The sequence below is a fragment of the Meriones unguiculatus genome, chromosome 17 (genome assembly GCF_030254825.1).
Source record: "Meriones unguiculatus strain TT.TT164.6M chromosome 17, Bangor_MerUng_6.1, whole genome shotgun sequence".
Classification (NCBI taxonomy): Eukaryota; Metazoa; Chordata; class Mammalia; order Rodentia; family Muridae; genus Meriones; species Meriones unguiculatus.
The window spans coordinates 16,510,660-16,532,461 of NC_083364.1; the positions used below are offsets into that span (position 1 = coordinate 16,510,660).

The window sequence follows — 21,802 nt, forward strand, 5'->3', positions numbered from 1 at the left end:
CGGGAAAGAGCTGGGCATGTCTGTAGCCCCGCAGGGCTGGGCCCTGTGGGTGAAACGAAGAACCCAGACTAAACCCCGCGCCTCTCTACATGGAACGCGGGGACGCAGAGCAAAGCCAAGCTCCTGGCTTCCCCTAGGTGTTGGAGATTGAGGGTCCCAGGAGTGGGCTGCTTCAGGTTGCACAGCGGCCCACTGTAATTTGCCTCGTGCTCTAGCGGTGGCGTGGTTTTGCAATTCTGGGGACCTTTCAGAGGGTGCATGAATGCTAGGGCCCTGAGGGTTGTGGGTTGTTGGTTGGTTGCTGTTGGTCACAGTTTGTCAAGTAGCCAAGAAGACATTGGATACCCGGATGGCAAAGCTCAAACTTGCCCCAAGGAACCCAACACCCCAACCACCAGGAAGTAGTCTGTCGATAACATCAACCCCATTCTCTTCTATCCTTTGTTTCCTGTTTGGGGGCTGACAGGGTGGAGAAGGGCAGAAGAAAGAGGAACCCACAAAGCAGCCCAATGTGTGCTACTTTGGAGCCAGGCCCATCCTCTGGAGCGAGGGCTTAGATGCCCACCAGCTGGGTCACGTGTGTCCTGCAGTCAGCTCCACAGGGTGCCAAGGAGAAAACAGCAAAACCAATTACCAAGAACCAAGAGGCCTGGGCTCGGCCACCTGGGCTGCAGGCGCACACGTTGTGGATGCTTGAAGGCAGGGCCCTGGAGACCACCAGCAGAGGCTGCAGAGCCCAGGAGACGGAGGGTGCTGGGGAGGCAGCAGTCACTCAAGAGTCCACGTGTGGGCACCCCAGCAGGGCCTCAGAGCGCGGGCACAGTGGCGGGGGCCACAGGGACAGCACAAGCCTGCTGTACAAAGGAACTTTACTCAGCCTGCCTCCCCTTCTGTGGGTCCAAAAGGTAAAGTGAGGCAGACACCCCGGCCTGCACAGGGCTGTACGGACTGTGGCCTTTCAAAAGGGTAGACACACAGCCCGGCTCCTGGGGCCCTGGAGGAGTCACATGGCTTGTACCCCCAGATGGGGCAGCCCCAGGCTGTGGGTGGTGCCAGCGCCTCGGTGAGGACTGCATGTGCTCGGAGCCTGGCTGTGCATGGCAGGCTGTGGTCAGGGGCAGCCGAGGGGCACTCTCCTCCACAGCCCGCCACACAGGCAGTTCTTGATCCATCGCTGTTCCCACTCTTTCACGGCGGTTGTCTTGTTGGGTGACTTCAGCATGGTGACACAGCCACACCTGGGGGACAGGGGCCTGTTGGCACTCACCCAACCCTCCCACCAACCTCACCTGCCTCTGCCCTGCACAGCTGTTTGTCTCCGGACATACTGTTGCCTGCACTGACGCCAGCCAGGCGGGATGGTATGACCCCAAACCCTGGCCTACCCACCCTAGGCATCACGCAAGGCCACAACCAAGGACCTCCCCAAGCTCCCTGGGCTGCCTGCGTGGCCTAGCAGGGAAGCAGAGGGGACCCCAAGCCTGGCCAGCAGCCCTCACCTGGTGCAGGCTTTGCACTCCTCAGTGGGGTAGGCGCCCAGGTGCAGCCTGCGGAGGTGGTCAATCTTGGGCTGGCCAGGAGCTCTGGGGATGAGATGGGAGTGAGGAGGTATGAGGACTGTGTCCACAGGGCCATGCCAGCCATGCAGGAGAGGGTGGCTTTTGCTTTGTGACCCTGGGCTCAAAGATAAAAACAGCAGTCAATGGGTTTTTTCCAGAACCTTCCAAACATGGCTGAACCTGGGTTGATGGGTGAAGGCCTTACTGTGTGATGGGCAGGGCAGTCCTTTATCAGCACACCCTGAGACTAGGGCATTGCTCATCTCCGGATGAGGCTGCATCACAGCCTCAGCAAAGCAGTGGGAGAAATAAATTCTATACACAGGGTGTGAACTTAGAGGTGCAGGCCACACAGGGAGTAGGGGCCAGCCTGGGCCACGTGAAACAAAAAACCAAACATCTCAGAGGCAGGCAGATCTCTGAGTTGAGGCCAGCCTGGTCAATGGTGTGAGTTCCCGGACAGCCAGGGCTACACAGAGAAACCCTGCCTCAAACAAACAAAACAAACCATCTGTGCACACAGCAAAGGCTGGAATGCCAAGTTCTTATGCAGAGACCTGATGAAACAGAACTTGATTATTGGACACTCCAGGCCTTGGAAGATACTGGAACCTGTGTGTGAGAGAACCTGGGAGCAGAGCTGTGGTGAAACAGACCTGCAGGGGCTGCTGGGCTGGTCAGGGTGTGGGGGAAGGAGGGGTGGGTGGGTGCCGCCCACCTGGTGATGCCATCCAGCTGCAGGGTGGAGGTGTTGCTGGGCAGAGTGGGTGCCCTGCCGAAGCGGAGGCGCAGGGGCTGTTTGGGCTGCAGGCGGCTGACTAGGCCGTCGCTGGCAGGAAGCCAGTCCAGATTGGGGACCAGCAGCTGGCTGGGCAGCAGGCAGCATTCATCCACCAAGCCCTCATCAGGCTCACTGGCTGGGCCATCATCTCGGCCTGTGGGGAGGGGACAGGGTCACTGCGCAGCCTTCCCAGGGAGCTACTGTGCCACCCACATGGCACCCACTGCGCCTCCTGGCTCTGCCCTCAGACGGCTGAGCGCTAGGGACTACACCCTGAGGTCCAGGGCTCAGGCCGAGTGCTGGGGAAATGGTGGGCTGGTGGGGAGGTGTGAGCAGGGGGATGCCTCACAGCACATCCAGAGCTTGGTGAGCAGCCGGAAGAGCAGGGACATGCTGTCCTGTGTGTCGGAAGTGGCCGTGTAGACCGGCAGGCAGCTGGGCTTCAGCAGGCCCCAGATTCGGATCACCACCATCAACTCGCGCAGCATGCCCAGCGAGGTCCCATCGCGCAGGAAGCTGTGGCCAGGCCTCAGGGGGGAGCCCTGTGGGTGGGGACACTGGGAGTGAGCAGCCCTGAGCTGCTGGGGGCGGGGTGGCTCAGCTAACCCTCGGACCCTGGGTGAGGTCTGGGGAGATGGGTGGCACAGAATCAGGGAGACCAGAGCTGTGTTCAGGGCCCTACAGATCATGAGCGGCTCAGGAAAGGAACGTCCAGTCTGCGATGCTCCCGGGGCCTGGTGGGGGCTGACCCAGGCAAGCCGCGGGGGCTTGACCGGCGACCCTGCAGCCTGGAGGCTGTGGGAGGCTAGACGCCTCAGCTGACTTGGGGCAGACAGGGAGGTGCAGTCACGCAGGGCTGAGGGGCGGGTCTACCTGGTTGGGCAGGCTGACTAGGAGGTAGAGCACGAAGTCCCCCACCCACTGTAGCAGCTGCTGCAGCGCCTGCAGGATGTTCATGTCCAGGACGAACTCTTCAGTCTTTAGGTTGATCATGACCTTGTCTATGTCTGTGGGGACAGTGAAGGGTGCTCAGGGAACGTGGCGGAGACCCTGGCTCTGAAACACCCACAGGTCCCGGGGCAGGGTGCTGCCCACACAGGGCAGTGGATAGTGGACCTCAACCATCTTCCTTCGGGACAGCTCTGCAGGAAGGAATGTCACACCGCACAAGGAAGACGCCTGCCTTCTGCTCAGGCACCTGCCACGTGAGATCCCAGCTAACACGGGAAGAAATGGTCTTTTGTTTTTTTTAAAAAGGCTGGATCTCATGTAGCCCAGGTTGGCTGCTAAACTTGCTATGCAGCCAAGGATGACTTTGAACCTCTCATCTTTGTGCAGCGCCACATCTGGTGTATGCCGGACAGGTGCTCAGCCACTAAGCCGCACTCAGACTGACGAACAGTAGGGTTGTGGATGGCTGCCCAGAGCTTGTGCTCAGGTCTGGAAGCGGGAGCCTTTCCAGCACCCCCCCCAAGGGCTGGCTTTGGATTAAACAGTCACTATGACCCTCGCCCTTCACAGACAGGGAAGCCGCACACCCACCAACGTCAGTGATCTTGGCGCAGATCTCGGCCAGGCGGTCCCCGGGGCTCTTGTCGGGGGTGTTGAGAAAGTGTGGGCGCAGCAGCGACTTGAGGGTAGATGTGATGGCCATGAGAAACAGCTTGGTGTGGTAGTCACACACACGGGCCACCGTGCAGGGCGACAGCTTGCACAGCGAGGCCTTCATGGCTAGGATTCGGGTGGAGAGGACCTGGGCATGACGCCCAACACAGATGTGAGCGGAAGGCCTGGGGGGCTAGGGGCTCACGCCCAGGGCCTGGGGACACTCCGTTCCCAGAGCATGGAGGTATGGGAAAGGGCCACTGTGCTGGGACACTCGGCAGGTGGTCACTTCTCTGGGCTTCCTCCCTCTTTGTGATTCAGTGGGTAGAGAGCCTATGTCCCCAGCACTGTGAGGACACTCCTTAGCAAGGGTGACAGTGGCCAGTTATGAGTCCCTACATGCTTTGATGTGCTCCCCAATTTCCCCGACTGTGCAGTTCTGAGGCACGGTATCGCTTTGCACCCGCCCCCCCCCATCATGGCGCTCCTGCCGTAGCTTCTAGAGTGAAGGCTCCACAAGCTTGCACCCCTAACCCACCCCTGCCCGGATTCTGAGGTCAGCCACATAGCGCCGCCTGGGCTCCACCCACAACCCCGCAGAGGGGAGGGGCAGTTTACGTGAAGCCCCGCCCGCCCGCCCGCGCAGGCCCCGCCCCACCTGCTGCAGGGCGGGCTTCTGGCGCGTGTACTCCTCGTGCAGCCGCTCCACCAGGCTCTGCACCATGCCGGGCTGCACGTGCAACAGGATGTCCCACCAGTCGTAGCCCGTCACCATGCAGTACTCCAGCAGGAACAGCAGGTGCTGCAGGGCCAGCTTGGGCTCCAGCGGGTGGCCCAGGGACGGAGAGATCCGCAGCATGCTGAGCTGGGGGTGGGGCGGGGGGTGGAGGCTGGGGGGGGACCCAAACCCCCCTCCTCAACCTGCCCTCCCTCCCCATCCCAACGGCCCCTCCGTGGCCCACCCCGTCGGGGCGCTCACCTTCCCGTGGTTGTCGATGCCCACCAGGGCCAGCGAGGTCCAGGACAGCTGCATGGCCTTGAAGTGCACGGCGGGGCCGGCGGTGCGCGGGCGCTTCAGGGCAGGCTCGTCCAGGGAGCGCGGGGCCGAGCTGTAGAACACCGCCATGGTCTGCAGCGACAGCCTGTGCACCATGTGCACGCTGCCGTCCTGGAAGGCCAGCGCCAGGCCTGGGGGTCGGGGTGTGCGGTCAGGGTGGGGTTGGGGGCAGCTGCTCTCCCGGTCTCTTCGTGACCTCAAGATTCAGGGGGCCCCAAGCTCCGTCCTAGAGTCCTCAGCTCTGCCACCTCCCCTTTAATGCATTCTCCCCACATAGAGGAGACAGGAAAATAAGGACCCAGGCACACAGAGACAACCCTACCTCCCAGCTGAGCAGGCGGCTGGAGGAGGCACCTGACTGACTTACAGGCAGGAGCTGGAGGGATCTGAATCCTGGACCACAGAGAATATACCTTGCCATGCCCCCAACTCATTGTCATTGCCACAGCTCTTTACATATAAAGGAGTGCAGCTTTCTAGTAATTGGCTGAAGCTGTGTACACCTTAAGGAATATAACTTTTTCTTAATCCACTACAAGTCCTTACATGTTAATGAATGCACCTTTTTACTTTTATTTTTGGCAGCTCTTAGTACCCTTGGTTACGGGGGGGCCAGTCCACACTTATCCTAACATGAGACCAGGAGCCCACAGCACTTGGAATTCACTCCCCAACCCCCAGGGCCAGGAGCTGTGCTGCCTGCTCCTGGGCCTAACATACCAAGGCCGGGATAAAACTGGGTGTCACTGGCCACCTTGAGGTCAGTGTTGGTGAGTGAGATGGGCAGTTTGGGCAGCGCCACTGCTGATACCCGGTCCAGGTCGTTGGTGGCTGACAGGATCCGCCACTTGAGGATCATGGGCTGTTTGTCGCCAACTGAATAGTTGGGGACAGGAAAAGAGCGTGTGGGAGGGGTGCAACAGAAAGATGAGCTGCACTCAGGGCCGCAGGGCCACTCCTGTCCCAATCCAGGCACACCCCTCCTCCAGCCAGTTGGCCTGGATGCTACAAGAGCCGTAAACCAGTAGAACCCTGTGCTGGGATTTTTCTTTCCCTTTTTGAAACAGGGTCTCAGAGACTCTGTGCTGGCCCCTGCTCTCTATGTGCTAGCCTTGAACCTTCCTGCCTCCGCCTCCTTGGTGCTGGGATGACAGGCATTCTCTACCATGCCCAGATCATTCCCTGCTGGGGATGGCCCCTAGGCCCATGCACGCTGGGCGAGCCCCTCCTGAACTCTCTGGCTTCGATGGGCTATCTGTATGTCAGTCCCCATCCTTGAATGCAGTCCTGATCCCAGAGGGAGCCCCAGCAAGGGGGAAACTGAGGCCATAGTGTTAGAGCAGTCAGGGCTTCCTGGCACTGACATATGGTTTGTCTCACAAAGGACTCAGAGAGCAGAGGTAGGCGGGAAGTGCAGGCATGTCATCCCAGCTCAGGAGAGGCAGGAGGACCGCTGGGAGTCTGATGCCAGAGGGTGGCTACAGAGCCTCAGACTTCTCAAAAATCAAACAAAAGAACTAACAAAGGAACACTAGAAATCAGTGGCCAGTGGTAGCCAGCCACTGTGTCCAGGTCATTGTAGCCACATCCCCGCCTTGACCACAGCCAGTTTCCGTAACCATGGTTACCAGCCTCAGCCTGGGTACCACCTGCTGGGTATCTGTGGCAGGCAGGCGCAGGTGTTTGGGTGTGGGGACCCTGCCTGCCAGCTCCAGTGAACCCAGATTGCCTGGTGACTCACAGCCGTCTTCAGGAAACACAGCAGGGATGCTATTCTCATTTAATTACTCTCAGGCCATGATGGCAGTTTACTGGAACTGCAGGAGAGGCCTCTTGACACAACTCTATTAGGCCAATTAGGTCCTCTAGCCACCTCCACAACCTTGGGGGGTACTGGGGTGGGACTCCATTAGCACTCCCCTTCCCCTGCTGGCTGGCTTCCTTTCTGCGCTGGGGAAGGTCATGAGAGGCTGAGCCAGGCACTGTAGCCTCAGTGGCTACCTCTGGGGTGGTGTAAGCAAGAATGGTAGGGGTTGGGAAGACCTGCAGAGGGTTACAGGAGACAGAAGTGTGGGGTAGCCTGGGTAAAACCACTCACTCCACTCAACTGCAGCCCCCTTTCTAACTGGGGTTTCTAGATGATTCCACGGCTATGAAAGTAAAATGTCTCCCTTGACTGTGGGTGCCTTTCTGACAGCTCAGCTGACCCCCAGCCCCAGACCTTTGCACAGGACATTTCCTCATCCCAGGGGTCCTAGGTCATCCTAGGGCTCTGGAGCTCTAGCATCCCAATGTAGGCAGGAAGCCAACAGCCTCCTGGGGCTGTGGATGGAACATGGGCCACACTGCTAGTCCCAGGGCTCAGGAGGTAGAGGCAGGTGGAGTTCTGTGCACTCAAGGCCAGTGAGGGACACATAGTTGAGACCCTGTCTGAAAACAAACTGCCAAATCCCAACAGCCTGGAGCCTGCCAGTGGCTCCCAGGGCTCAAGCGAGGCCTGCACTTCCCTGAGTGCAGAAGCCTGGGCGACTCACCCACGGGCGAGATCTGCTGGAAGATGTTGTTGACAGGTAGGCCCTCCTTCCGGAGGGACCAGCACTCCACCAGGCTGCTGGTCTGGCTGGATGCACACAGCAGCACCTGCGGGCAGGGCTCGGTAAGGCGGTTGTCTCCTGGGGCACCCACTGCCCGTGTCCCCTTGGCTTCCTCCAGTGACAGCTCCACAAGGTCCGTCAGCACAAGTATGCCAGGACTTTCAGGAGGTGTGGAGTCTCTGGCCTCACAAATGCAGTGGTCACCCAGGTGACAGATGACCCGCTACCAGTGGAGTGGGAGCTGCAAGACAGGCCACCTTCTGTGGGAGACGGAAGTAGGGAGAGACTCAGGCCGAGAACCTGAGCTGGGGGCTTTCCTGAATCATCCAGAGCCTAGCTTTACGGTGGGTTGTGAGGCAGGAGGGTAAGAGGCAGAGAGAACGGCAGACACTGTGTCAGCTCTCAGATGGAGGAAGGGGCCACAGACCAAGAAATGCGGAGTCTAGCTGCTGGGCTGGGTGGGGCACAGATGCTCCATGGGGACCAGGAGGGACCGGTTAGGTTCCGAGCCCAGGACAGGACGTGGCTAGCTGGGGAGGCCGCGGCTTACCTGCTCAGACATGTCTCGCGCCAGGAACTTGAGGTGTGTGATGGCAGGGAACCTGTCCTTGCGGTTGGGGTCAGTGGTGCAGCGCATGAACAGCGAGGGCAGGATCTCAGTGTCAATGCGGCACTTCTCGCTCACCACACTCACACACACCTTGTAGAACTTCACGGGGGACGCACTGCTGCCGTCTGCAGCAGCCACCACAATGTTCCCACCGCCTGTGAAGGCGATGTCGGCCAGGGCCACGCGGCCTCGCAACCGACACAGGCTCTCAGTGGACGTCAGCACTTGCCCACTGGGCTTCAGCAGGGACACGGTCACCAGGCCACTGACTGTCACTGCAATCCAACCCTCCATCGGCTTGCCGCCAAACAGTGTGAGTGAAGGAGAGAACTTCACGCGCGAGAACTTCTCCCCGAAGCTGGAGGCACCCGACTGCAGAGGGGGAGATGGGAGGAAGGGCTTTTGGGGGGGGTCTGCCTTCTAGGCCTGACCCCACAAGCACAGAGCAACAATGTGGCAAGAGTACTGGCCTCTCCAGTCTCGGCCTTCTCTTCTGTAACACTCAAGCAATGACATTTTTCTCAGGGGTCAAACTTGGTCCTTTCAGTTTCTCTGCTGTGACCTCATGGCTCAGTCTCTGCCTCTGTAGCAGAGGCAGTAAGACAGGCTGTGGTGCCGCCAAAACTTCCCATAAGAGCAGGTGGGACAGCGTGCATTTTCTGTGGAGTGCTGCCATGGTACCAACTACTCCTGTCTTTATAGCCTATATTTACAGATTGGTGTAAGTTACATACAAAACACACCTTGTTTGTTTGAATCAGGGTATATAGCCCAGGCTGGACTAACATTTATGATCCTCCTGCCTCAGCCTTCCAAGTGCTGGGATGATAGGCATGGACTATCATGACCAGCTCAATAAAACTTTGTTTTGGTGTTTCAAGACAGGGCTTCTCTGTGTAGCCCTGGCTATCTTGGAACTTGCTCTGAAGACTGGTGTTGGGGGTTGGTCTGGTGCGCTGTGTATTCAGACGCTGATTTCTGTGCCCTGAAATCTGGTTGCAGTCCACATTATGGGCATTGTCATGTTGTATAAACATTGCTCCTCAAGTATCTTTGACTGGTTAGCTTAAGAAAAGCAGAGGATCCAATGACTGGACGGAGAAGGTAGGAAGGTTGGACTTCCATTCCCAGTCCGGGAATCTGAGGTAGGGAACAGAGGGAGAGAAAAAGAGAAGAAGAGGCAGAGAAAGGACGTAGATTGATGGAGCAGAAGCGACCCAGGCAGGACCAATGTAGCAAGTAACTTAGGGCATACGGCTGGGAAGTAACCAGACTAGCAGAGAGACTAGAATTAACTGTATCTGCCCAGCCATTGAGCCTAAAGCTTATTAATATATCTAATAAGTCTCTGTGTCATTTATTTGAGAGTTAGAATGGGTAATTAGAAAAGGCCCCCCAAGGGCCAAGATTGGTGGTGTACACCTTTAATCCCAGGCTTGTCTACAAAATGAGTCCAGGCCAGCCAGGACTACATAGAGAAACCCTGTTTCGAAAAAAAATTTTTTAAAAAAAGGAAGAAAAAGAAGAGAAGAAGGAGAAGAAGGTGGCCCTCTAAAATTTAAATATCTTTTACAGACCAGGCTGGCCTCGAACTCAGAGATCCACATGCCTCTGCCTCCTAAGGGCTAGGATTAAAGGCGTGCACCACTATACCCAGGACAGCCAGGGTTACACAGATAAGCCCGGTCTTGAAAAACTGGAACAAAAAAAAGAGATTTACTTATTATCTTGTGTTTGAGTGTTTCCCTGGCTGTATATATGGGTACCACATAGTGAGATATCTGTGGATGTCAGAAGGGGGCATTGGGCCCCCTGGAGCTGGAGTCACAGGTGGTTGTGAGCCACCCTGTGGGTGCTGGGAACGTAACCCAGGTCCTCAGCAGGAGCAGCTATGCTCTAACCACTGATTCACCTCTCTGTCACCTACATTAAATTTGCCATTGTCACTGTGTAGCCCTGGCAGGCCTGGAACTGCATATGTAGACCAGGTTGGCCTTGAGCTCAGAGAGTGTGTGCCTCCCAAATGTGAAGATTGGTCTGTGTCACTAGGCCCATCTTTTTCTTAAGAGTTGTCCTGGGTGGGAGGCAGGCAGTGTGGCCACCTACAGGTCCCAAACGCCTGTAGCCATCACGCAAGAAGGCCTGGCTCTGCCTCCTTCCTCAGGGGCTCCTACTGTCCCTCCAGATGCCTGTGTCCAACTCTGTCCCTGAGCCTAACTGGCTGAACTCAGAATGCAGAGGGGCAGGGGAATTCTGGGTCATCACTAATCAAGATGGCCTGAGGTCTGAGGACAGCAGCCCCTGGCTGGTTAAAGAGCAGCTTGTTGGACAGAGCAGCCATTTGTAAGATAGGAAGCCACTGAAAATGCCGCCATGTGTTAAATGGATTCGCTATAGAGGTACCATCAGCACAAGGGGAGGCTCTGGTCACAGGGCTCATGAGGGCAGCTACTGACTGACAGGTCATCCACACTGAGGTGCTGATGGCAGCAAGGAAGGGGCAGTCTGGCTGCTCTCAGCTCCATCCCATCTGTCCCTCAGTCCCCTCAGGGGGTCACTCACCTTCTCCACGTGTAGTGCTAGCTTGACACCATTGTGTAGCCAGGACAATGCCACGATGGGGTCCCCCTCCACCTGGCTGCCCACTGAGCTCTCCCAGCTGTTGGCCAGGTGGTCCGCCATGCTCCAACATTTGATCTGTCCATCGGCGTCCGCTGACAGGAGCCGGGACCCTGAGGGGAACAGCTGTGTCGGGAGCCCTGCCCTACTCAGGACTCCCACTGAGTGGAGTGGCTGGCCCCTGGCTCTGGACTCAGGACTGATGACCAAGGAAGGCAGCCCACTCTGCGGAGAGCTCTGGACTGAGAGCAAACTTGGTGGCCTCACCTGACTGGTCCCACTCCAGGCAGGTGATGGCCTCGCTGTGGCCAGAGGGGATGGAGTGCACTTCCCAGGGGTGTTCCGTGTCCAGGATATGGATCATGTGTGTCAGGTCTGCAGCGGAAAGGGAACAGGTGAGGTCGGGGTGGCTCACCGCAGCCCATGGTTCCCATCCCCAGTTCACCTCTTCCTCTGAGTTCCCCCACGCTGCCAATCCCGGGAGAATGCAGCCACAATGTCTCTCCTGGAGGCACTAACGCCGGAGCTGCAGGACGGTGCCAGTGTGTGGTCAACCTCTAACTGGCATCAGAGAGCCTGGCACACCTGGCACGGCCCACCTACTCGGTCTCCACCCCTAGGTCCCAGCCAGGTGAGGAGGGCCCCGGCTCAGGCTCACCCTGGTCATCGTTGCGTAGGTCTGTGGTGAAGGCGATGAGGTTCCTGCAGGACCAGGCGCAGGCCAGGGGCAGCGACGGGCAGTACGTGCTCTTGGCCCACTTCTCCCACTCGCATACATAGGCCAGGTCCATCATGCCCACCGCACCCAGCACGCTCCCTGGCTCCTGGGGAACAGGGAGGCACCACTCTACAGCAGCGCCCAGCTAAAGCGGGTCTAGAATGTTCTCCAGGCCTTGAAGCCCGAGCCCGGCTTTAAATTCCATGATGCCCAGCCTGAAGTCAACCCCACCTGTCAACCACCCAGATCTCAGCTTGAGCTCAGCCTCAGCTAATTTCACACACGGAACTAGGTCCACCTGTACCTCTTCAGCCTGGGCGTCAATTTACACTCCAAGTTCAGTCCCTAAGCCCCGCCCCCGACCCATTAGGCCCACCCCAAGGCTGCGCCCTAGACCCAAAGCCTGAGTCTTAACGTACTCTCCAGGCACCTTTGCCACGCCCCGCCCAAGTTCGTAAAGCTCCACCCACACCGCCCAAGAACTAAAGCTCCGCCTCCAAATCACCCATCAGCTTCAGGCCCTGCTTCTCTCCTCAGTTTGTGACTATCAGGCCATCTCCCGCCTCCCTCAGCCTCAGAACAGCATTCCCAACCTCCGACCCCCTCAGACTGTGCTCCCTAGGATACGCTCCTCTCTAGTAGGCTCATTTCCTCACGCTCCGCCCCTCCGTTAACGTCTGACCCAGGCCACGCCCCCGGGGGTTCTTGGTCCCTCAGACCACGCCCCCTCCTCAGCCTAGCCTCCTCAGGCTGCTCCACAAGCGCCGGTCCTAAACAAGCCCCACCCACATAGGCCGCTACCCAGGAAGCTTTGTTCCTAGGCCCGCCCTCTGACCTCGCGAGGCTCCGCCCCTTGGCCTTCCGCTCGCGGGCGTCGCCCGAAGCGCTCTGACCACGCGTCCCGCGATCCGCACTGACCTGTCCTCCCCGAGCGCCCAGTCGGCCGGGCGGCCGCGATCCACACTCGCCCCAACGTCCGGGATCCGGCGCCGCCATCTCTGGGCCCGCGCCGGCACCTCGCACAGACTTCTGGGAGAACTCAGGCTCCGCCCCTACCCCGGTTAATTTGCATAAAATAATTCCGAGTAAAAGTTGCGGCTCTACGTGCGATAAAAGACAAGTTATCTGTCATTTCTGATCACTGGCTACATCTTATATGATAGTTAAAATAGTTTTACATAAGAAAAAGCTAAAAATTACCATTTAAAAAGTCACCCTATCCTAAATGAGAGCACATCTTGAGCCTATAAATACTGCTCGGACAAGCCATGAGTTCGTGCTCGCTTCGGCAGCACATATACTAAAATTGGAACGATACAGAGAAGATTAGCATGGCCCCTGCGCAAGGATGACACGCAAATTCGTGAAGCGTTCCATATTTTGCCTTTCCCCCCAAAAGGAAACTGAGGTCTGCGTCCCCTTTCCCTCTTTTGGTTTTTGGGACGAGGGCTCAGGCAGCGTGCCCACACTCAGGATGGAACCCATGGGCGTGTGTGTGTGTGTGTGTGTGTGTGTGTTCAGCCCCTTAGCCCGCTGAACAACCTTCCTGGCGAGTGGACTGTTTGAGGCAGGGTCTCCCTGTGCGGGCCTGGCTATGGAGAGCACCTGGCCCTGAACTCACAGACGCCCACCAGCCTCTGCTCCCAAGTACTGGGATTAAAGATGTCCAACACCTGGTTGTGGTGAGGACTATCAAATCTCAGCACTCGGAGAGGCAGAGGCAGGAGGATCGCAGTAAGTTGGAGGCCAGCCTGGTCTACAAAGTCAGTCCAGGACTGCCAGGGCTACACAGAGAAACCCTGTCTCCAATAACCAAAAAAAAAAAAAAGAAAAAAAAAAAAAGAAAAAAAAAAGGTGCCACTGCAATTGCTCTTCCCCTGAGCCACAGCCATCTTTATGCATTTTACACATTTTAAATGAACTAACAGCCAGGCAGGGTGCTGCACTCCTTTAATCCTCTGAGTTTGAGGCCAGCCTGGTCAAAAAACCAAGTTCAGGACAGCCAAGGCTACACAGATAATCCGTGTCTCAAAATAAAATAAATAAAATAAAATAAATGCACCAAGACTGGAGGTTCCCCCATGTCCAGACCCCCAGCCCGCAGTGACCCACCCCAACCAAAGCCAAAGACAAGCACACAGCCTGAGCACCAAGGCTTTATTAAAAGTGTCCCTTTCCCCCCCAAGCACAAAGAATCCCACGAGGGGAAGGACAGGGAGGGCCATAAGGCCTCTGCAGTGACCACAGCAATGCCGGGCAGCAGAGGAGACGGGAAGGGGACAGGGCCCACAAGGTCAGAGGCTTCTGGCTGGAAGTCCTGGACCCCTGGTATTCGGAGGGAGGGGAGGGGCAGGGACAATCTGAAAGGCAGGCAGGGCTCAGGGAGCGGGGGACATGACACACACATCATAAAGAAAAGCATAGAGTCAGCGCTTGATACACAGCTTGTCCAGGTTTGCTGGGCATACCACAGCACACGTGTGGGCACACACGCACGCACGCAACAAAGAGCCCTGGGAAATGAGCAGAGTCCTAGAGAGGCCCAGCCACCCCCATCAGAGCTGAGACCTGGAGGGCTCGGGCAGGGCTCACATCAGAGCCCACAACTGGATGGCGCTAGGTGTTTGGGTAGTGCCTCCCCGCTTTTAAAAGAGCAATTAAAACAAATCTTCCCCAAAACATGCCAAATTCATTAAAAGTGATTAGGAGGGTAAAAGAAAAGAGTCCGCTTTTCCTCGCCTGAGCTTCAGACTGGGACAAAGAAAGCCAAACACAGGAAAACAAACGCATGGAAATGCCCGGGTCAGGTCTCCCCACCCAGATACAGGTACCGGGGCAGGGAGCTGTAGGGCCATCCTGTGTGATCGGGGACGGGCAGGGGCAGGGGTGAAACTGTAGAAGATTATCATCAGCAGATGTTGGAGTCTGGGCTAGGCGAGTCGGCAGGCGGGGCCTCCGCCATCACTGCTGGTCCAGGTAGGCAGACAGCAGAAGCTCTGGAGGCAGGAAGTCTAGGTGACGGTTGCTGACCTTCATCTGCCTCCGGCCCTCCAGGTCAGCACCTGTGGACAAGCCATTGAGGACTGGGGGGAGCTGGGAGTATTAGCATGAGGCCTGGGAGGCTGGAGGGTCAGGAGTTCAAGGCCATCCTTAGCTATACACATACTGGAGGGGAGACCAGCCTTGGCTACACCCGAGACCCTGTCTAGATAACAAAAGAAACTGGGTGAGGCTAGCCATGAGCTGCGACTCTGTCTACAGGCCTCCCATTTCACCCAGACCAAAACTCAGTCCTCACAGAGAAACCCCTCAACACATCCCAGCTCTCAGGTGTGTGAAAATACAGGCAGGTGTGGAAACTGCAGCATCCTCCACGGTGGGGAACCAGAGGGACTAATTCCAAGGGTTGCCATGGAAACCATCACCACAGCAACCCCACAGGAGGCAGAGACAGGTGCAAGGAAAGGGAAGAGGCAGAGGGGCAGCTGGAGCCACTGAGGGCCCACAACCATCATTAGAAACGGCCACCCTGTGAAGACGGAAAATGGAGGACGAAGACCTATGTTCTGGGAACTGGGCTGTTCCTGGACACGGGGCACCTGTCTGCTTTTCTTCTTCAGGCCGGGGAGAGAAGCTCCTCACCTCCAGGCTTTAACAACCTCACCTTGTTCCCCTCCCCTGGAGCTGTGAATGGAGGGTGTCTGGCCCCCAGAATCCCAGGGTACTACTCTTCAGGAGTTAAATATAACCCAGGGCCCCATGGCCACTGCTCTGCTCTGTGATGAAGGGGATGAAGGGGCGGCGGCGGGGGGCACTCACTGGCTGAGATGAGGTCCATGTACTGGCAGACAGCATGAAGCAGGAGCCTCTCAAAGCTGGGGAGGAAGGGACATGAGGGGCTGAGCCAGGGCGGGAGAGGAGGGCACGCCGTCCCCTCTCCTCAGTCCCTGTACCTGTTGTCCAGCATGGCGGTGTACACAGCCTGGGGAGACACCGAGAAGAAGGCCAGAAGCCGTTCCTCCCAGCTCTCCAGGGTTTCCTGTGGGGTAGGAAGAGCTGAGCGGGTCACAAAATCCCCACCAAGTGCCTTGGGGTGTCTGACAGTGTCAGGCACCTGAGCACCACATGACCGGACCTGCCTCTGGTCAAACTCTTATACACTCTGCGACAACCACTGCCTCATCCTCCTCCTAACCAGCGCACCACCTGCCCCTCCCCCGGGGGCTCCTGTCACCTCTTCACCAACTCAGAATGGGGACATGGAAAGGCCGGGTTTCGAGGAAGATGGGGCACTGACCATCGGGATTCGGCTACGCTTGAGCACGGAGCGCAGGCGACGGCTGATGCGCCTGAAGCACTCATGGGGTGTGAAGGCAGGGTCCTCTGTGAAGGTGGCAAGGCGGGAGAAGGCCTGGGGTGAGCTCGGGGCCCGCCCACAGCCTAGCCACACCCACCGGGGAACCCCACCTTCATCCCTTCCCTTTGCCCACCAAGGAGTTTCGCACCCCCAAGGCTCTGCCCCTCTGTAGCTTGGCCCCGTCCCCAGGACAACAGGGTGACTGGCCCCGCCCACACGGGCACGCCCCCAGCCAGGCCCCACCTCTCCGCCGGTCCTCCCCACGGCCGGGCCCGCGCCTCCTCTTGCCCTGGCCCTCATCCTCCAGATAGCGGAGCACTCGCTCTTGCTCCTCCCCGGATCGGTTCATAAAATCATTCCAGACCTGGAAGACAGGGATGGAGGCTCGCCCCGGGGCCCCTGGGTCTGTCTCTCCACTTGACACGCAAAGCACAGGCGCCCATGTGCAGGCGGCTCACAGGCGCGGGGCCCCGAGCTGAACGCTGGAACTGGGGAGGGGCTGCAGGGACCCCCAGGGTCTCACCTCCACATAGGTAGCATTGCTGCAGGCCTCTGCAAAGATGCCGGGAGCTGCGGGAGGAGTCAGGTCCCCATCTTCCAGCCCAGGAGGGCCCCCGGCTGTCTCGAGCAGCGTGAGGAGGTACCGGGCTGGCGGGAAACAGGTTTGTAGGTTGAGGCCGTGTTTGGGTCCCGACTCACTTCCACCGGCCCCAAGTTTTGTTTTCTTTTCATTTTAACCCATCCAGTCTAGAGCCCCATCTCTCTCTCCCTGACGCGCTGAACTCCTGTGCACCCTCTGAAGCCCTTCCTCTAGTGTCCGACCAGTGGGTGTTTCACAGCAAGGAAAGCCTAGTCCCTGCTTACTGTTTTCCAAGCGCTGCAGACTCTTCCGTCCCTTGGCTTTGGGCACCAGGTCCGAATTCCGCACAGCCTGATTGATAAAATGTTGCTTACGTCTGGAAGAGGAAACCCTCTTCCCTTGTGAGCCGCTGATGGAGCAGTCAGGAAGAGACCTGCAGCCAGGTGAAGAGGTCATCAGGGCCAAGGACAGGCCTGCTCCGTCTCCCTGGCAACAAGAGGCTTTCCCCCCACCCCCACCTCAAGACTTAAGTTATGATGCGCGATGGGTAAACTGAGGCTCCAAGACAGGAGGGCACGGGTCCTAGTCCCCCAGAAGAGCAGTGGTTCCCCCCCCCAATCACTCCCAACTCCAGATTCAGGCCACAAGACATCAAGGTCCTTGCGCACCCCAGGGGTCGGACGCTAACCCTGTGGAAGGGGACCTTCTGCCCCATGACCTGTAAACCAAAAAGGAGCCACAGGGTCTCAAGGTGACAGCACCCGACAGGGACTCAGGACCTGCCTGCTTCCTGGAAGCTAAAAGGGGTCCAGCCAATCGCGCCCAGGAGCCGGTCAGCCTGTCTCAGAGCTAACTGCCCAGCTCCTGAAAACCGTATTAGTCCCGTGAAGGGATTAGCTGGGTGCCCAGGAAGCCAGGCGCGCTTGCTTGGCAGGGGAGGACAAGAGCTGCAGGGAGACGGTAGGCTTGGGGAGCCCTGTGGCCGCACTGGGGAGAGCAGCGTGCTCCCAAACGCCACGCCTCCCGGCTGCCTCCCCCCGGCTCTGGTGGGGTGGGCCCCTTCACCCATCTCAGGCCACCAGCGGCTGCACTTCGAAGGTCGAAGGTCGCTGTGGACCTGGGGATTCCCTCCCCAAGGTGGGGGAGTCGGCCTTTAACCTCTACATCCTTCCCTGAGCAGGGCGAGGCCTGAGGTTAGGCCAGCCCCAAACATTCTACCGGTCCCAGGGTTGCATCAGCTCTGAGGTCCGAGGCTGGACCACTTCTGCTCTAGCTTCAACCCCAGCCTTCAGAGCTCCACCCCTGCAGCTGGGGCAGGTTGATAACAAACCACAGCTGTCTTGCGGAAAGGACAGACAGACACAGCCAAAAAAGGGAGCTCCGAGCAGCTTTCCGGCTACAAGGACAGGTGCGAAGCTGCCTCCCAGTTTGGACAGCTGAGCCCACTCAGGCCAGAGCCCACCAGGGGTGAGCCCTCGACACCCCTTGGCCTGGTATTACAGCACATGTTGTGCGGGTATTATAGAACTGAGTTGTGCTCCATTCGAAGGGTTTTGGGATGTCACCATCCCCTGGGAAGCCCCAAGGGCTCCAGGAAACAGAACTGCTGCTTGAATTCAAGCCTGTTATGATCCTCACATGCCTTCAATCCCAGCGCTGGAGGAGGCGGAGGCAGGCGGATTACTGTAAATTAGAGGCCAGCCCTGGTCTATAGAAAGCAATGCCAGGTCAGTCAAGGCTTCACAGAGAAACTCTGTCTTGAAAACACAACAAAACAAAACAAAAAACCACCAAACTTGTCATGCCCCTGAGCCTTGGCACCTCTGTCGCCAACGCCTCTCCTGGTTCTGCCTGATGCTGGTTTCTGTCCAAATGTCACCTCCCGGAAGGTGGCCCAGCCCGTCCAATCAGTACTTCTCACTGCTATGCCAACTGGGAACCAGCTGGTCCGAGTTGTTTACTCCTTAACCCCTGCTCACTGAACCCCACAAGTGTCCGGCAGGCAGTTTGAAAGCAAGCAATGGGACTCCAAGAGGCTGGCTGAATGAAGGAGCATTCCTTTCCCCATAACCAGGCCCCTTTACAGACAGTGAAGCTGAGGCCGCACAGGTGGCGCCTGCCGCCTCAGAATGGGACCGGCACCTGTGAGGAATGGCCAGGCCATGAAGCGGACGGTGCCAAGTGCGTGGGGTTTGGGAAAGAGTCCTTTCTTGCACCCTGCTGGTTGGGTAGTGGGACCCCGGCTCACCAGGACGCACCCTGGATACAAGCACAGCTTCTTTGGCAAACACTCCCGGAAAGGCAGAGAACCACTTCCCCAACAGGAAGCAGGGCGGAGGTGACTCAGGGGCCCCAGCACCCGGGCAGGTGGACACCTGGGCGAGGCCCTGAAGGGAAGTAATTCACTAAATCGTAAAGTCGTTTACAGTAGAGCCACGTTCAAAGTTGCTAGGTGTGGTCCCAGGAGGCTAAGGCAGGAAGATCGGGAGCTCAAGGTCATCCTCAACTACACACAGAGATTGGGGCCAGCCTGAGCTACGTGAGGCCGGGAGTCAACACAAACAAAACACGGGCCTGGAGAAAGCACAGTGGTTACCGCCCTGTCTGCTTGCAAGAGCCAGCACCTGGTGGCTCACGCTTGCCTGTAACTCCAGGAGCCATCTGACCTCTGCAAGCTCGGGCACATACATGGTGCAGACCCATGTAAGTTCATACATGTATGTCCCCAAGTATGGTACATACCCAAAGGTGCAAGCAAAATGCCCGTATACATTAAGATGAAATATGTTTTAAAAATTAAATTAAAAAAAAAAAGCCAACACCCAAAGGTACAACCATATAGAACCCCAGCCTGCTGGTCAGCTTTGCTCCCCTGCCCTGAGTCTAAGAGGCCACTTTCCACGCCCATTCACAGAAACCAAGACACAGAAAGACCCAGCAACCTGGCCAGGCGGCGAAGCCAGCTCTTGACCCCACAAAGGTGTCAGGGCAGATGACACAGGGCTATCGGTCACAGGACCTCAATTCCTCAGTAGCCACCTTCGGCCAGGGCTGCACACTGGCTGCTCCAGGCCACACCACTTTGGGAACTGACCCCAGGGACACAAAGAGTGACCACTGCCAGGAAAGTGGAGGCAACGGTGACCCCACGGAGGGTGGCTGGGAAATGCCATTGGCATCGGCCCTCCGGTCCAGTGAAACCTCAGTCAGGGGGAGGAAGGGGGATGAACCAAGTAAATGCCTTTGGCTGGGTTAGCAAGCCCTCCTCACAGAAGCCCAGAGCGGGAGGTCTGAGTTTGTGAGTGAGCAGCCAGAGAAAGGGGTGTGGGCGGAGGAGAGACAGAACACATCCAGTGAGGAAGACTGGGGAGGACAGGGAGGAGGAGGAGAAAGAGAAGTTCCCAGCCTGGGGAGGAAGAGTAGACCCCAACCTAGAGAAGAGGAGGAGGAGACCCCAGCCTGGGGAGGAGGAGGAGACCCCAGCCTGGGGAGGAGGAGGAAGAGAAGGCCCCAGCCTAGAGAAGAAGAGGAGGAGACCCCAGCCTGGGGAGGAGGAGGAGAAAGAGAAGTCCCCAGCCTGGGGAGGAAGAGGAGTAGACCCCAACCTAGAGAAGAGGAGACCCCAGCCTGGGGAGAAGAAGGAGGAGACCCCAGCCTGGGGAGTAGGAGGAGGAGGAGGAGGAGGAGGAGGAGGAGGAGAAGTCCCCAGCTTGGGGAGGAGGAGGAAGAGAAGGCCCCAGCCTAGAGAAGAGGAGGAGGAGACCCCAGCCTGGGGAGGAGGAGGAGGAAGAGAAAGAGGAGAAGTCCCCAGCTTGGGGAGAAGGAGGAAGAGAAGGCCCCAGCCTAGTGGAAGAGGAGGAGGAGACCCCAGCCTGGGGAGGAGGAGGAAGAGGAAGAGACCCCAGCCTGAGGAGGAAGAGGAGGAAGAGAAAGAGGAGAAGTCCCCAGCTTGGGGAGGAGGAGGAAGAGAAGGCCCCAGCCTAGTGGAAGAGGAGGAGGAGACCCCAGCCTGGGGAGGAGGAGGAAGAGGAAGAGACCCCAGCCTGGGGAGGAAGAGGAGGAGGAGAGCCTAACCTGAGGAGGAGAAGAAGGACGAGGAGGAGACCCCAACCTGAGGAGAAAAAGGAGGAGACCCCAACCTGGGGAGCAGGAGGAAGAGGAAGAGACCCCAGCCTGGGGAGGAAGAGGAGGAGGAGAGCCCAACCTGAGGAGGAGAAGGAGAAGGACGAGGAGGAGGAGGAGACCCCAACCTGAGGAGGAGGAGGAGGAGGAGGAGGAGGAAGGGGAAGAGGAGACCCTAGCCTGGGGAGGAGGAGGAGGAAGGGGATGAGGAGGAGGAGGAGGAGACCCCGTCCCGGGAAGGAGGAGGGGTCCGGGTAGAGGCCCAGCCCCGCGGCCCTGCTCACAGCCTGGTCCCCGCGCTCGGTGTCGCCCCGGGGCCGCCGTCAGGGTTGTCCAGAGCCACCATGGCCTGCAGCCGCTGTGGCAGCCGGGCCCGAGGCCGCGGAGGAAGTGACGCGGGGGGCGGAGTCTGCAGCGGCCCGGGGCGGGGACAGCCCGGGAACGCATTGGCTGCCGGGGTAGACGCTCCGCCTAGCCGTCCTCCGCGGAGACACGGGGCGGCGTCGCCCCCGGAGCGCTAGGGACTAGCGGGGCTGAAGACTCAGTCCCGGCGCCCCGCCCCGGGAAGAGAGCGTGGGACACACCGGCCCGGAGGCGACTGAGGATACGCGAAAGGCTCCCGGGGCGGAGGCGTGGGAGGGGTGCGCGCGCCCCGGGAAGGGAGACCCGGAGGCGGACGCCACACCCCCAGGCCACCTGTCGGAGCGGCCTGGTGGGGAGAGCCCAGGGCGGGCTGGACGTGGTGCACGCCCTAGCGCTCCCGAGGCTGAGGCAGGAGGATCGCGGGAGCTCCAGGCCGGCCTGAGCTACAGACCTGAGTCGGGTGGAGGGGCAGGTGTTCTAAGGCGTGGTCCACGGCAGTTCAAGGCTAGCCTGGGCTACGTGAAAGCCACACCCCTTTTAAAAAATTTTTTAAGGAAAAAAAAACTATTTCAAACAAACAAATAAACAAAACAAACCGACCCAAGAGAAAGCGTCCCCTCTTAAGGCTCTGTGTAGACAGGTGAAGGGAAGCCTGTGCGCATGAATACGGGCCCAAATGGACCCAGCGGACCCAGGGGGAGGGTCTGTGAGGAGACCAGGAGGCTTCCGTGCCTGGTGCCACACCGGAGTCGCTCCGGGGGTGAAAGGGAGAGGAGGGGGTCGTTCTAGAGCCCTCAGTCTGCATCTACTCAGCCGCCAACAACCTCAGAACCCGGC

At 58.5% G+C, this 21,802-nt stretch overlaps 2 protein-coding genes, 1 long non-coding RNA gene and 1 other non-coding gene across 5 annotated transcripts; 1 reads left to right on the forward strand and 3 right to left on the reverse strand.

Moving 5' to 3' along the window:
• Positions 1-852: 852 nt before the first annotated feature.
• On the reverse strand, positions 853-12,581 carry Med16 (mediator complex subunit 16). The gene is made up of 15 exons (XM_021641917.2): positions 12,462-12,581; positions 11,484-11,649; positions 11,093-11,200; positions 10,769-10,938; positions 8,147-8,578; positions 7,537-7,642; positions 5,723-5,878; positions 4,925-5,133; positions 4,604-4,810; positions 3,883-4,093; positions 3,214-3,347; positions 2,690-2,882; positions 2,278-2,494; positions 1,500-1,583; positions 853-1,238 (listed from the first exon to the last, which is right to left on the reverse strand). The coding sequence occupies exons 1-15, from the start codon at positions 12,537-12,539 to the stop codon at positions 1,112-1,114; spliced, it is 2,598 nt and encodes an 865-aa protein (XP_021497592.1). The 5' UTR covers positions 12,540-12,581; the 3' UTR covers positions 853-1,111.
• Positions 12,582-12,819: 238 nt separating this feature from the next.
• LOC132648876 (U6 spliceosomal RNA) lies at positions 12,820-12,926 on the forward strand. The gene has a single exon (XR_009587262.1). It is a non-coding gene; the product is annotated as a U6 spliceosomal RNA (small nuclear RNA).
• A 760-nt stretch (positions 12,927-13,686) lies between these two features.
• R3hdm4 (R3H domain containing 4) lies at positions 13,687-21,038 on the reverse strand. 2 transcript variants are annotated; one of them, XM_060371095.1, is made up of 9 exons: positions 20,887-20,990; positions 18,739-18,867; positions 16,765-16,913; positions 16,424-16,548; positions 16,144-16,264; positions 15,841-15,926; positions 15,497-15,582; positions 15,363-15,418; positions 13,687-14,605 (listed from the first exon to the last, which is right to left on the reverse strand). In XM_060371095.1, exons 1-9 carry the CDS (start codon positions 20,946-20,948, stop codon positions 14,505-14,507), a joined length of 915 nt encoding a protein of 304 aa, XP_060227078.1. In that variant the 5' UTR covers positions 20,949-20,990; the 3' UTR covers positions 13,687-14,504. The 2 variants fall into 2 exon arrangements, with proteins under 2 accessions (XP_060227078.1, XP_060227079.1); XM_060371096.1 differs by lacking the exon at positions 18,739-18,867 and having other exon boundaries at positions 20,887-21,038.
• Positions 19,204-20,880, reverse strand: LOC132648755 (uncharacterized). The gene is made up of 2 exons (XR_009587155.1): positions 20,592-20,880; positions 19,204-20,554 (listed from the first exon to the last, which is right to left on the reverse strand). It is a non-coding gene; the product is annotated as an uncharacterized LOC132648755 (long non-coding RNA).
• Positions 21,039-21,802: the final 764 nt, after the last annotated feature.